Source organism: Orbilia oligospora (assembly GCF_000225545.1).
Source record: "Orbilia oligospora ATCC 24927 unplaced genomic scaffold scaffold00169, whole genome shotgun sequence".
NCBI lineage: Eukaryota > Fungi > Ascomycota > Orbiliomycetes > Orbiliales > Orbiliaceae > Orbilia > Orbilia oligospora.
Window position 1 is genome coordinate 656,755 of NW_011645726.1, and position 14,161 is coordinate 670,915.

General features: G+C 46.2%; 5 protein-coding genes across 5 annotated transcripts; 1 reads left to right on the plus strand and 4 right to left on the minus strand.

The window, feature by feature from the left end:
* Window positions 1–1,825: 1,825 nt before the first annotated feature.
* AOL_s00169g195 (uncharacterized protein) lies at window positions 1,826–2,932 on the minus strand (the record flags this gene model as incomplete). The annotated part of the gene is made up of 1 exon (XM_011127552.1): window positions 1,826–2,932. The coding sequence occupies one exon, from the start codon at window positions 2,930–2,932 to the stop codon at window positions 1,826–1,828; it is 1,107 nt and encodes a 368-aa protein (XP_011125854.1).
* A 763-nt stretch (window positions 2,933–3,695) lies between these two features.
* Window positions 3,696–4,973, plus strand: AOL_s00169g196 (uncharacterized protein; the record flags this gene model as incomplete). The annotated part of the gene is made up of 1 exon (XM_011127553.1): window positions 3,696–4,973. One exon carries the CDS (start codon window positions 3,696–3,698, stop codon window positions 4,971–4,973), a length of 1,278 nt encoding a protein of 425 aa, XP_011125855.1.
* Window positions 4,974–6,330: 1,357 nt separating this feature from the next.
* On the minus strand, window positions 6,331–7,665 carry AOL_s00169g197 (uncharacterized protein; the record flags this gene model as incomplete). Its single annotated transcript, XM_011127554.1, has 3 exons — window positions 6,331–6,726; window positions 6,783–7,544; window positions 7,603–7,665. 3 exons carry the CDS (start codon window positions 7,663–7,665, stop codon window positions 6,331–6,333), a joined length of 1,221 nt encoding a protein of 406 aa, XP_011125856.1.
* Window positions 7,666–9,307: 1,642 nt separating this feature from the next.
* AOL_s00169g198 (uncharacterized protein) lies at window positions 9,308–10,318 on the minus strand (the record flags this gene model as incomplete). Its single annotated transcript, XM_011127555.1, has 2 exons — window positions 9,308–9,961; window positions 10,031–10,318. 2 exons carry the CDS (start codon window positions 10,316–10,318, stop codon window positions 9,308–9,310), a joined length of 942 nt encoding a protein of 313 aa, XP_011125857.1.
* A 2,279-nt stretch (window positions 10,319–12,597) lies between these two features.
* On the minus strand, window positions 12,598–13,607 carry AOL_s00169g199 (uncharacterized protein; the record flags this gene model as incomplete). The annotated part of the gene is made up of 2 exons (XM_011127556.1): window positions 12,598–13,257; window positions 13,368–13,607. 2 exons carry the CDS (start codon window positions 13,605–13,607, stop codon window positions 12,598–12,600), a joined length of 900 nt encoding a protein of 299 aa, XP_011125858.1.
* Window positions 13,608–14,161: the final 554 nt, after the last annotated feature.

Genomic DNA, 14,161 nt, shown 5'->3' on the forward strand with positions numbered 1-14,161 from the left:
GTAAACAAAAGGCATTACCGTATACCAGCCAAACCTTCGAGTCCGCCTTTAAATCGATCCTGAGGGTCCGGTTCCAACATTAGACTATACCTTAGAGCGAATGTACTACGGCATAAACGCTCAATACATTCAAGTTAACGTTCGGCACGGCTGCTGCACGCTCCCGCCGTCTCGAAATGCAAGTCCAATCAACCGAATTCATCGGATATATGCAGTGAGATGCAACGATGGGATCGCTATCCTTGACGATATTAATGCAAACATATGCAATACCAATGCGCGCAACTAGTTAACTGCATTCCAGCTGTCGATGCAGATAAGATATGCGGTAATACATGCACGGACCGGTCTCGTGACGATACCAATCGAGATCCTTGTAGAGACTTACATTCCACGTTTTTTGGGCCGATAATATGCATGTTTGTGCGACCATATTTCCTATCTCAACTTCTTATGCATAAAGTTTTAGGCCGTGGTTGAAGTTGAATGTTATAGCGTTAGTATAGCTATATCGCGATCACCTAATCTTGGCCGCAGCCTTTTTATTGTCAAGATCGTAGCCTCTTTTGGAAACCAATAACTGAATACAGAAGAGACGCAATAGGTGTATCAGTTAGATGAAGCAGAGTTAAAAGGGGTATATGATACCATTAAATATGTTGAAGATATCGAGACTACTACAAATGCCAATATGAAGTATTAGAAGCTCCTAAATTTCAGCCTTGAATGCTCCACTCAGTCATATAGACCCCATACCATTCGCCTCCCAACATTATCACTGAGACTCGGTTCCCAGCTCTCCCGCGAACTCTACTCGGGTTATAGCTTCTTCAGACTTCACACCCTTCCCGTAGAGAATTTTCTACACTCTCAACTACAATAGCTTTCGTTGGAACATCGTCCTACGTCGCCTCCTCTTGCGGCTGCCAACCCGGCATTGGCGCTGTATTTGCACATATCAAAGACTCGAGAGCAACACATAATCTTAGACGGATTCAAAATACAGCGTGTACGACAGATGCACCCGTATTTCATCCTGATGCGGGTGATTTAATCGCGGGTTTGGTGCTAGAGATTGTGGCGAAGGATAGAAGGAGTAGGATTGCGAGTAGCTGGAGGGTTTATCACGATATTGCGGGGACTCAACCTGATTTGGTAGAAACCTTTGCGGAGGACTAGGCACTTAATATGTATGTCCATGCGAGCTCTAATTAATACTATATACATCGTGTGAGCTGGGTGGGTATTGATATACAATATGTAGCTTTGGTGGAGATCCACCATATTCTAAATGACCGTTATTCTATGAGGGTGGCGAGGATTGTTCTTTGATACTCTCGTTGGCACTTCATAAGGTATCTTTTTCAGAAAGAGTCCCGGAAATGAAGCTCATGTGGAAGCTGTGGATGTCATTAAATATGCGGCGGAGAATTATTCTCTTGCATTGAATTTTCAGAAGGAAGATATGCAGTTGATAAAGAGTTTTGGATTGCTACACACGAGAGACGCGTTTCGGGGTGATGGGGAGAATAAGTGAGTATATCCTCCCCACTGAGTGGTGATGTTTAGTTTGAGAGGAGTTAGCCTCTAATAGGAGATTATCAGGCATTTGATATGGTTTTAGTTGAGGAGCGAGGAGTTGGCTTGGAAAACGGCGGGTGCTTTGCAGTATATCTCGGATAAATTGTAGAAAATGAAATGCGAGGAACAGAGTTTGCCGGCGGAACCGAAGATAAGAAAAAAAACTGCTGGGGTTGCGAAGTAATATTACGTCGGTCAGAGTCGACTCTCGATGCAGATGGGCTGAGGGTGGAACCATTAGATTCTAATGGCATCTGTAATCCCAGTATGGATCCCAATACTCTGGGTCTTGTTGGTTAAACGAACTATCTCGCCCCCAGTTCCCATCCTCCCTCCTCAGAAGCCTTATTACTTCTGTCACTCCTTCTTCTATAGAGTTTGGGCCCACAGAGGAATAAGGAATTGGATTGATATCCTGTTTCTCAGATTTCGCAAAATCAACTCGTTGTAGAGACGTCATGTAAAATGAGTTTGACAAATATCCGGTCCAATGTTTGACACTATGAGATAGTACCACCGCTGTAGCCCATCTACTATTGTGATTGAGACGAGCGTCTGGGTTGTAAGGCCAGGGAAGCCTTGCCGTTCGAAGATATTCGAACTTTTGTATTGGGAGGTAGTAAACAGTGGCTCCTCCCGAGCGCTGGGAAGTATCTGAATTAGAGTGTTGCCCTTCAAGGTAGAGATGTTGAACGGCAGGACACATTTCGGACATGATATCTATCATCTTGCTATCAATGCCATGCTTAATGATCGTACGAAGGAACCGAACTTCGGGAAATACGACAGCGGGTTTGTGGCGGCCAAATCCATGCAGCATATGGATGGTTAGGGATTTCAGTTTTGATGCGGAATTGAAATAGAAAGTCCAGGGGTAATGAAATTTCCTTAGAAAGGGAGTCTTGAAGGGTCTCACGAATAGAGAACCCTCGAAAGAGAACCCCGATGCCACTTCCAGAGAGTCCGGGAAAAAATCAGACTCTTCCTGCTTGCTGGATGTAGCAGTCAATTCATTGCCGAAAAAATCCCTTTCCTCGATAAATAAATGAGCCCTTGTGATATCCCACCTTCTAAAAGCTGGATCTTCGTAGCTAATAAATTTGGCTTCGAAGCACAGTTTCCTAAGATTTTTAAACAATGGATATGAGGATAATTTCCGAGCAATTGCACGAGGAATCGCTGCTTCGTAGTCCGTTGTAGTCGCGAAAGGGATATGCACACCCATGAGGTTTGGGAATATTTCCAAGCTGGCACAGTAGAGATTACAAAGATATATAGTCTTGTGGATTGAGGAGTTGTTGCATAGGCCGCCAAAGGTAACTTCTCTGTACTCCTCTTTGTTAACAAACATCCATATGCTTCAATCAGATGGTTGTTTATTCAAGATTAGGTGACTACATACCGAACGAGAGACCCGCAGTCTTTTAAACTACCGCTCTGGAACCCTTTAACAGAAGCCTCTGACAGAAGGATGTGTGCATATAACAATGGGATTAAACGCTCCCGATGAAGTCTCGAACATGAAGAAATTGCTTTTAGCTCTTTGGTCGCGAGGTAGCCATAGATCATAACCCATATTTCGTACGGGACCGCGTTTATTGCCGCCGGCCTCGAAACTTCAGGCACCGAAGGTGCCTTGTCTCTAAAAATGGTGCTAGTTGGTTGGGTCCCATAGTTAGCGAAACCAAACGATTGCAGGCGGTTTGCAACCTGGGACAGCCATGGTATAGGAAAGGAAGCCATGGAAATTCAGCATTGAAGTCGGGTAAGCGTTAACAATTCAAAGACAGCCTAGAAACAATTCCAGCCGTTGATGGGAGGTTGCTGCTGACAGCTTGAATCTTGTAAGCCTTCATGCATGCATGGATCTACACATTCGCTGTGTCGCTTGATCCTGTATTAGCCATCACGTGACCAGGCGATACCCATGTCAAGCACCATTTTGGGAACCGATGAGCCCTTTTCGTGAAGGCCCCACCATCTCGAACATCACATGCATGATATCATATGTATCTACTCTTCATTCATTATCTTTTTAGCTGTAACCAACCGTAAAATAACCACATAGTTTCGAAAGACCTAGACGCGATTTAATTTTACACCATCTAGACGAAATGGCTAAGTCGAGCTCGATCTTCCGTCTGTTCGACCTTCCCCCGGAAATTCGAGACACGATCTATTTCCACCTTGCTGATATCAGCCGAGAACCTCTGAAACCCGACTTTAAGACTCAATTGCTATTTCCAGCGCCATCCGTCAGCTTTAACTACACGTACCGGCCACCAAGCGGACTAGTCACCTCCCACGTGGCATTATCCATATACTACCCCACCACCCCGCCGAAGTACTCACTACTTCCGGTCCTCCAAAGTTGCCGAAAACTCAGGTCCGAACTCCAAAGATACATAAAGGTTTTGCAAAGAAAACCAGGTGGAGGGTCAAACCCGCTGGGTTACACACTTGACTTGGAATCATATCATTCGGAGATCTTCCTCAAATGGGCGAGAATCCAAGTACCCCCGGAGCCGCCATACAATATCATCCCGGAGTTTCGGATAAACTACAATGTTATGAATTTAAGGCGAAAATACGATAACGGTCTCCGATTCCACAGCGATGGGAGGTTGTGGGATGAAGGAGTTGCGTTGTTTAACGTCTTAAACGACTTTTTCCACCATGGACCACAGGGGTTTTATATCCCATCTATAAATGACGGAGATGATGGTGGAAAATGCCGTGAAATGGTTATTGAGAAGCTGGTGCTTAATGTCAAGCTGGTACGGTCACCAGAGTTGATCAGACTCTATGAGATGGTTAAAAAAGGTGCAGTCGAAGCCGGACCTGATAGTCTATCGGAAGCTGCTTTGCATAAATTTAGCATGGAAATAAAGGATTTGGAATGCAGGATTCTGAAAGGGTTTGCGGAGTGGATGTCGAAATTCTTAGATGTTGGACATCTCGACGGGAGGGTCGGCAAGGTTCAAGTCCTTTGGGACGGGGCTGATGAGTGGGATATACCGCTTGATCTAGTAGCAGAGGACCAGGAAAATATGACTCCAGTCCGCAGGATGAAAGCTAGATTCGACTTAACAGGGACTGAAAAAAGAGAGAGAATAGCGGAACCAGAAGGATGGGAGAAGTGTGTATGGGGCAGGAAGGGGAATTTCCAGGTCCGTCAACATGGACCATTGTGGACCGATCGCTGGGTCGAATCGGATGGGGTTTGGGTTCCTCCAGCCGAAGTCCCACGAGACCCAGTTCCAGTTCTAGTCCAGCATGCAAGTGCTAACACACCGGATCAGGGACTTGACTTGCTCCTGCGGCTTCAGGATGAGGTTGAGGAAGCGCTGGAGCACTACGAGGGCCGTGAGGATAATCCTACTGCGGAGTAATCTGAACACCCTCTCGTTAAATACCTTATTGTTTCGAGGGCGGGAGGCAGGCGTGCAAATAGAGGCTGGAAGCCTCGCTCGAGCATGAGGGGTATGTTGGAATTATGACAAAGTCCACACAAAGTTTATGTAGCACGGCTTTGGTCGGGTCACTTCTATAGACTGAAGCTTCGAAGATGCTTAAAGATCATGAGATGGATGTCTCTATACAATTGAATTATCTTCTATCCACTATGATGCTCTTTAATTAGTGAATGAGAGAACTGTAACACCGATATCCTCTGCCAATTTTAATCATGATCTTTCCTAAGCAGCAGAGGGGATATCCTCTCCCCCAAACATAGCCTAAGGTCCACATCGGTTGCCTCCAAGTAGTCATGGAAATGTCAAACTGCTTAAGGATAAATGTATCGCCCACAGGCACTATTCAAGCACCACCCATTCAAAGATACATTTCTGGACCCACAGAATGGACATTCGAGAGTCTCCGGCCGTTTCTTCTCGGGGGTATCTTCGTCGCCGGGGCTCTTTCGGCCTAAAATCGCTCGATCCTTTCCAGTAGGGGTAGAGGTGGGAGTTGGAGGAACCATCTTCGGTTAATTCTATAGCGGTGATGCGTGGTGATCTAGCTTAGGAGTTATTATGTGTCTAAATCTTAAGGCTTACTTGCGCTCGAAATTTGTGAAGAGCAAGTTGATTAAACGATCGTGATTGTGGCGTCTGTGGGTTGGATTGTATGAATTGAAATGGTGAACTTCAACTAGAACTTGGGGGGTGAACATTGTATTCTCAGAGGCCGAGAGATCTTATGGTGGCCAAAAAATAGTTTCAAGGCATGAACCTAACATAGTCTAGAAAAGAAACGGGTGAATCCAGCATCAAATGGAAACAATACTGCATCTAGTTTCCTTGTACATGTCTAAATCCCCAGAAACGGGGCTTATGAAACAAATTGAGCGGTATAGTAATCTCCTAATTCGGAATATTTCAAAAAGCAAGATATAAAGTATATACACCAGACAGACCGAAATAGTCCATATTTCGTTTCGGCTTTTCATATATTATATTTGGCTATTGCGTTATAATAAACCAATTAGCGAGAAGGAAAGCTTTGTGCGATCTCCACGACGATATCGACCGAGTCTCTTGCCTAACTATGCATACGTAGTTTTAAGCTAGTTGGCGGTTGCGTTTGTATTTTTGTTTACGACGAGTCTGGAGGGTCACGGGCATATTGAAAAGTTCCTTAGAGGATTTCTTGGTTGTATAATTGGTATTGTGTATTCTTTTTCATTACTACAGGCTCCACTGCGATCAAAGGGTATTTAGAGCTTCAACTCTACTCATTACATATATCTTAATTGATAGGGTTCCAAGAGCCTCGTCCGCTAACCAAGTTAACAGTCGGGTCCAATTCCAGCCCAAATCCAGGCTTATCCAAAGTCTCAACTAGCATCTTTCCATTTTGTGGTAGTGGCTCATCCTTGAATAGCCCTCCAAAAACAGGCAACACACTTTCTCCATCCGGTGAGTTGGCGAGATATTCCTGGAATGGGGTGTTATTCTGAGAAATGACGAAGTGGTAGGAGTAAGGACCTGAGGCGTGAGGTACGACAGGGATGTCGTAAGCGGCTGCTTGGGCCGAGATCTTCAAGAGCTCGGTTAGACCGCCGACCCACATGATGTCTGGCTGGAGGATGTCGATGTTGCGACCCTTGATTAATTCACGGAAGCCGTATTTCGTGTATTCGTGCTACATTTTGATTAGCATTTAGGTACTTGGGTGCTACAGAAATGAACAATATTTACCTCTCCGGTAGTGAATTTCATAGTAGGATGCGCTCTCTTCAGTAACGCATAGCCCTCGGTATCGTCAGGGTGCAAAACCTCCTCCCACCAGTTAAGATTCAAGTCCTTTGTCTTTTCCACAATCTCGATAGTATATTGAACGTTCAAGCTCATATAGCAATCCACCATGATCGGGAAGTCAGGTCCGACAGCTTCTCGTTGTTTTCGTAGGAACTCAATGTTCTTACGAAGACCTTCCTGACCATCATCAGGGCAGTATGGAAGTGGGACTTTGGCTCCCCAGAAACCCATTTCCTTAGTAGCAGCTGACGATGGACCAGTGCAGTAGAAGTCGATGTGTGGGCGTGTAGCACCACCAATCATCTTGTATACTGGCTCACCGCGGACCTTGCCAATAAGGTCCCAGAGTGCCAGATCCACGACTGAGATGACAGCAATAGGGAGACCTTTTCGGCCGTAAAACATCGAAGCACGGAACATCTGTTCCCATAGGAGATTGGTGTTCCTTGGATCCGCTCCCAACAAGAAACGTTCGAAGTGACTGTGTACTAACCAACAGGCCGGGGGACCTCCGAAACCGGTGGCGAAGCCTTTGGTACCGTCTGACGCGACGATTTCGACGCAGAACGAGCCGAGAACATTGATTCCCCAAGATGTGCGGGTCTTCTTGTACTCGTCATAGCGGGACATAGGAGTCGAGATAGGAGAAGAAACCAGCCAATGCTCTGCTTTGACATTGTGGTAGTCTCCACCGGTGCCAACCTGGAAAGCCAATTAGTTCTGGGAGAGAGAGATTGCTAAGTAAAGAAAGAGGGCTTACACCAGCAGTGAGATAGGTGTTGACCTCCTTGATTGTTGGGAAAGATTTGAGAGTAGAAGCCATTGTAGATTCTTTGAATTGAACTTCCATATAATGAGATTGCAGTGCGTTACTGAGGGGCTTTCAATTGGAATTCAGTTGCAAGCTGTGTGACAGATTTATCCTGAGGAAGCGCAATATATAGATCCAAGAACGTCTCAAGCGGGAGCCAAGTCGGTCGAATTTATGCTTTCCAGAAACGCGAAACGGACAATCGTAGATCTATTCGATATCGATAAGGAAGATGCCCATGGTAGACCGGAGCGGATTTCGGACGTTCCCTTTTACTCGCCCCCGCCCGCACCTCCGCAATGGATCACGCTATAACTAACAGTGGTCCCACTTCCGACTCTAATTTCCCGTCCATTGAGAGCCCTTTGCCTCCTCTCTCGCCCCTCGTCGGCCTTCGAGACGATCAGAAAGGAAGAAATAAGCGTGCGAAGGGGATATTTGCTTTCGAAGCTAGAGCAAAAACGAAACTCCAAGGAATGCACGTCAGCGGAAGGTCTAAAAGAGAACGGAAAGTTTGGTCGCCGGATTTGGACTCGTAACGGGTTAGTGGTGTTGGAATGGACATTTACCTTGGAATCGGGTATTCTGGAAGCCAAACAGCGGTTATGGAGGGGCTTAACCTGATACTGATATCGAGACGAGATATCGATACGATGGCGGTGTCTGGGGTTGACTGTGGCGGGGCCGCGGCCTCTTGCCGAAGTGGGGAAAGCTTTGCGTAACGATGCCTCGGCTGTTTCGCGCTTAAACTCGCCTATCATTCCAACCAGCGAACGGGCGGCTATTCCTTCAGCTTCTGGCCCATCTAGACTGAGTGAAGATAATTCCTAGCTTGGACCGGAGTCGTCTTAAACTTCATGTCGTTTTTTTGATAAAATTTGAGGATGAAAACTGTACTGCTTGAGGTCTGGAAGGGCTTTCGACTCAGGATGTCGCGGAAGCACGGCCCTTGTGTTGAAAGTTGCATTTTGATCGCCAACACATTATGGGGGCGGGCGCTGGGGGGACTCCCATCGGCGGTCCAGGAAACCAACCTAGCCACCAATATATTGTTCTACACATTTGTTATTCAAAATATGAGATAGCCTTATATACAGTTCAAATATCTATTATTAAATGAAGCGTGAATTGTTTGATACACCTTTTCTGCGTAGTTGAAGAATAATCCTACATTGACAGCCCAAGGTTCGTACATTGGTGGTGTATTCTTGCCAGGTTGTATATTTTCCAGGCATCATAGATATCTTGCGTCTCGGGCCAAATGGGACTTTTGGTGTCTGAATAGCTGCTTAGTAAGTATTTGGTTTGATCATCAAGCAATTTACGAGTTTTCGAATCATTGGCTTTAGTTTTAGAAACAATTCCAAGTTAAACTTACTGTCCCACGAAAGCTAAGTCAGGGTCAAGTATTCTTAGGATTGTAGGCGTGGACAGTCTTCCAATTTTCTCGGAGGTCTTATTATCGGTTTGTTAAAAAAGTTTAGTCCACGTAAAGATTAGAAAAACAAAGTCGGAAAATGCGAGGTGTTAATACGGTACAGAAGGTTAGTTAGTTGGCAATTGCAAGGGATACAGAAGAAAAGCAACTGTCCCAAAATAGGAGGGCGTTGTGGGCGGTGCACCAAGAGAGAGCTCGAACACAAGAGTGATGACTTTAAAAAGCCATCTTAGGAATGTAGGCCGCGTCGAGAATACTGAGAGCGTTACGGTACGCCTTATTCTTCGCCTCGGAGTAGTTCTCCGCGGACTCCGAGATATCCCAACGGCGTAGACCCATGCCAATGCTCTGGATTTTAAGAACAGCACAGTAGCTGCTGGCAGGATCCGCGTCTTCCGCCTCGTAGCATTTGACACTAATTGTGAGTCCGCGATCTCGCAAGAATTGTGCCAATTGAGGGGAGTCTTGCCAAAGATATGCCGGGATATCTTGGGCGGTCCTATCAACCTTGGTGGTGACAGCGAACTGATTCTCTTTTTCATCTGACCCCTCGGAGGCGCCATCCCACCCACTGTCTTCTTCATCGAACTTCTCGGGGGCACCATCCGATTCAGTCTCTTCCTCATCGGATTTGTCGGCAGCACCATCCCAAACGGTTTCATCAAGAGCGGTACCGACGAGCGACTCCAACCCACTCTCAATTTTCTCACGGTGACTAAAATAGCCCACCGTGTAGAGCAACCCAAGGATATCGCCAGCGTCCAAGGGCATGGGGGATTCACTAAAATCAACCCCGATGAGGCCACCTAGGTCAAAAACGAGAGCGAAGGCTGCGATCTGCCCACGGGTGGACAATCTTGTGGCAATCTCCTTTTAAATCCCAGCGGACGATTTAATTAGTATTGGTGCTTTACCCATGTGGACTGGGCTCTTAGATACCTTGACTTCGTCGTCGGGAAAGCTGCCTTGCAAGAGACTGGTAACCTTGCATTTCAAAAATGCTGCAATGTTCTCGAGCCCTTCCTCGACGCGCTGTGGGGTGGTCCCTTGCATTGTCATACGCAATGGCCTAACTAACGCCAGCCTGAAGTTCTGAAGGCCCGCGTCTTGACGGTTCTCCGCGAAACGAATCTTGTTTATCGGACTTGGATAGTACACGTTGCCACGCAATGGCCTGCCGGTTGCGGTGAAGATTTGACTGGCTGGGTCTGTGACTCGGGTGGACATTATCGCGGTACCTTGTGAGAATGGTTGGCCGGTAATTGTAGGTTGGAAGGCGGTGACGGCTTGGCGAATACCTTCAAGGTTTACACTGTATGGTGATTGGTTTATGATGAGGACGGCGAAGCTAGTAGCTGTTGTTGTGGTAGTAGTGGAGAGAGGGAAGTGACAATATGGCGAAAGAGAAGCTTAGTTGCGAGCGGGGCTAGATATTTTGCAACCCCTAATATTGGAATGAGGTTAATACTGATCTCATCAGCACAACAGTGCCATACTAGGAAATTCAATGAGACGCATCAAAGTCGCACTTGCTCCAAAGCGACATGAACAGCAATAAATGAAGTATGAACCAACTTAATACGGTATAAGTGTAAAAGTACGACTTGAATTCGATGGAGAATCTGCAGAAAGAACATCGGTTATCCACGTTCAATAAAATTAACTTCTAGAGACTTCGCATTCTTGTGTATTTCTTCAATACGGGTTCTTTCGCTGATTCCACAAATACGTTGGTGGGAGGGGAGTCTGTACAATTATTCGCAGAGAGGGTATCGTAATGAGCTAGCACTGGCCAGCATGGTGCTTCTTATCTACGAAAGCAAACCCTAGGATGCAGCTTAAACGACGATCCAGAAGCGGACAAACTGTACAATATCTAGTGTAATAGCAACAGCATTATGAATTGTGATTGGCAGCATCACTCTGAACTCGCATTGGTCGACGTCAATTGATCAAAGCAAACTTAGTAGTTTTTATAAATTTAGGGAACCTGAGAATATCAAACCAACGTAGAAAGTGTAACGATGCGTGAGTTCTGTAGTGGATCGATCGAAGCCATTAGAAAATAATCTAGCTTATGATTATTACTCCAACTAGAATAACTCAGCTGGTGAATACGGGGATCTCACGACTAACGATAAAAAAAATCGACATAAAGGGACGATTTAACCATAAAAAAAAAAAAAGAAGGGAACAGTTGACTCCGTCTAAATGTTACGACTTCACAGGTCGGGCATAAAGCCCGGGGCCACTGCTGGACCCCATCCTGATCGACCGCGCTCGGATTCGAACCGATGCTTCACAAGAGCCGACGATTATACAACTGAGCCATGACGGCTTTGGAAAAATCATCTCCCGCTCGGCATTATAAGGTGCCCCCCCAACTCAGATCACATAACTAAAATCGAAAATCAAACAGAAGACAATACTTAACGTAGCATGTCGCAATGAATATAAATATTCCAACCCGCTACAGTCAACTAACGCTGTTCACGATGCTTCTTTGTCGTAAAACCAAAATACAGTCTTTCTTTCTTCCGTCTGATCTGAAAGCACAAGACGAACGTAAAACCAGCAAAAAACTATAGTACTACCTGCTAGCAGAACTGTATAAAGGCATTGCGACGGTTCATTTATTATTTAACGAGTCGTCGGGGTTCCCCAAAACTCTAGTGGCAGCACCCCTAGGACCACAGTTGAGGAGTCTGGCGACGAGACAACCCAGAACCAGCGATAGTTAATCCTAGTGATCTTGAGACCAGGCGCAGGGGAAGGGCAGGGTCGAACTGGACCTGACGCACGAGATCTGTAGCGTTCTATCCGTCCCAAAAATAATCCACTCCTAGAGATTAGGTATAAAATTCCACCAGTAGCCACCACAAGCGCCGCCGAAGGTGGGATACGGTTGCCCCCCACCGGCCACCATCGGCTAGTTCTACTCACTGTAGATGTCGAGCTGGCGTGTTGGATTTGTTGGCGATTGACGAATTAGGTAATTTTGCCGTTTTAGGCATATCGGTCTAAGCCAGAAATAGAAGTACAACAAGTGCTCAACACAACAACAAGAAGGAGGACTCTCCCTAACTTCACCGAAAATATTAATGCTGTTTAAGTTACTGGCGGTGCTTTGAGAGCTAAAGAGAATGTATGAGATTCAGGGCATGTCTGCCGTGACTTGGACGCAGAACATGGGGGTGCTTTTGTTTGATAAGGTTTGAAGGAAGTTTGAGATCATGTTACGGAAGATTGCTTGTACTTACTTTGAAAAATAAGTCTCTGTGGTGACTCAGATACTGTATGTGCCTTCCACGCCGAGGTCTTTGCTATTATCTAGGAAATTCCGTAGACCTGACACACATACTAAGCTATCTCCGGTACTTAGGATAATAACTGGTGTCAAACGATCACACGCACGCTTCGTGTGGGGATAATATTGGGAAAAAGCTCAGCGTGAGCCTGAAATAAAAGCCACTATCATAAGCAGAATTTGTAGACTATCTAGTGTTTCAAGCGCTTCTTCTGTTGCCCGGTATCTCTCCGAGTTCTCTGTGAACCATCACCACCCGAACCAGGGCTAGGCGGGCGCTCAATGGTGTTATCAATGCCGACACTGGACGTAGTCTGTTTAACATGATTCTCGCCGCGTCCTCCATTGAGCCACCTTGATTCGCGCCCCCACCAAAGACGGCAAACTCGCCGTTCTTTTTATCTTGGCCGGTGACCAATAGCTTACAACGCCAGTGTTTACGTCGTTTGCTTGGGGTGTAGGTAGAGGTCAGATGGTTTTTGTTGGTATAGTCCAGCAACTCGTCCTGGAAGCATGTTGGCAACTTCGTATCCTCCTGCGTGAGGATCGGAGTATCCGCTTCCTCAGTGGCTTCGATCCAAGTATAGACGGAGTTACCCGAGTTGTCGTTAAATGATGTGGTCGCCGGCCGTTGCATTTTGATGCGGACTGAATCTTCAACCCACTGATGAAAGAGAGCATCGAGAGGCGCTCGAAATTCTGACCCCTCTGGAGTCGCCCCATAAACGATTGGGAGAACATCTGCCTCCTCTGGGCAGTGCCGATCGAAGTCCACCTCCTCGCCTAAGGAGGCAGAAAAGTCAATTCTCCGGCACCACTTGGCTATCTGTGGCGCATCGGTGATATCGTTGGTCATGACCTGCAGACGCCAAACAAATTGTCAGCATAACGCGTACAGACAACAATTTTTGGCCAGGAAGCGTTCTGTGGGAAGTTTAAGCTCTTGATTTAGGCTCTAATTTTACATACGCCAACGTTTAACCCGGTGACACCGAGTTCTCCGCAAACCTTCTCGGTTTCCCTAACCAAAAAGTCGGTGAGGGCTCTTTCACCCTCAACCCGGGCGTCTGGCCTCGGGCTCGCCTTAGCGTGCCATCGGTAGTCAGATAAATACGCCCTTCGCAATTTCTTTGCAATAGGAACCCGCAACTCTTGCGGGATTTGCAAGACGACCTGATTTACGTGGGAGCCGATAGGCGAAGACTTCATCTTCGAAGCCCAGGAGCTGTCGATCGAGAGTTATACTGGTCTCAGGCTGGCGTTTGATGGCGTTCGCGTGAAAGAGAAGATCGATGGTACTATGTACGCGCTAGCTGAAGTTGGACCCGTCCAAAATATGTTTGACTGTGGAGAAGCGTTGTCGTGAGACGGACGATTTTAAAGAAATAGGACGCAGTTTGGTAGTTATAAAGCAGTGCCAAGATACATACGCACATCAAAGAGCTCAGGCGAGAGTCGGAAGAGCACTCTATAGTAGAAGAAAACTGAACTCCGAGTATCAAAAGTTATGAGCTGCAAACCTCGTCCATGGGAATGCACCCTTTTTGAGCAGGCTCCTACATATCTATTAGATGACACCTTCCATTTATTCCTTGACACCGTTCAAAATATTTTTAAAGCTGCTAAACCCGGCTGTGATACCGAAGTATACTGCCTAATGAGCAGACCTGGTTCCAAAATTACTGCCAAATTCTCCATACCATACCAAATTATACAATTGCAAATTTAACACACTTGTAGTATTCAATATATTTCATGAATTT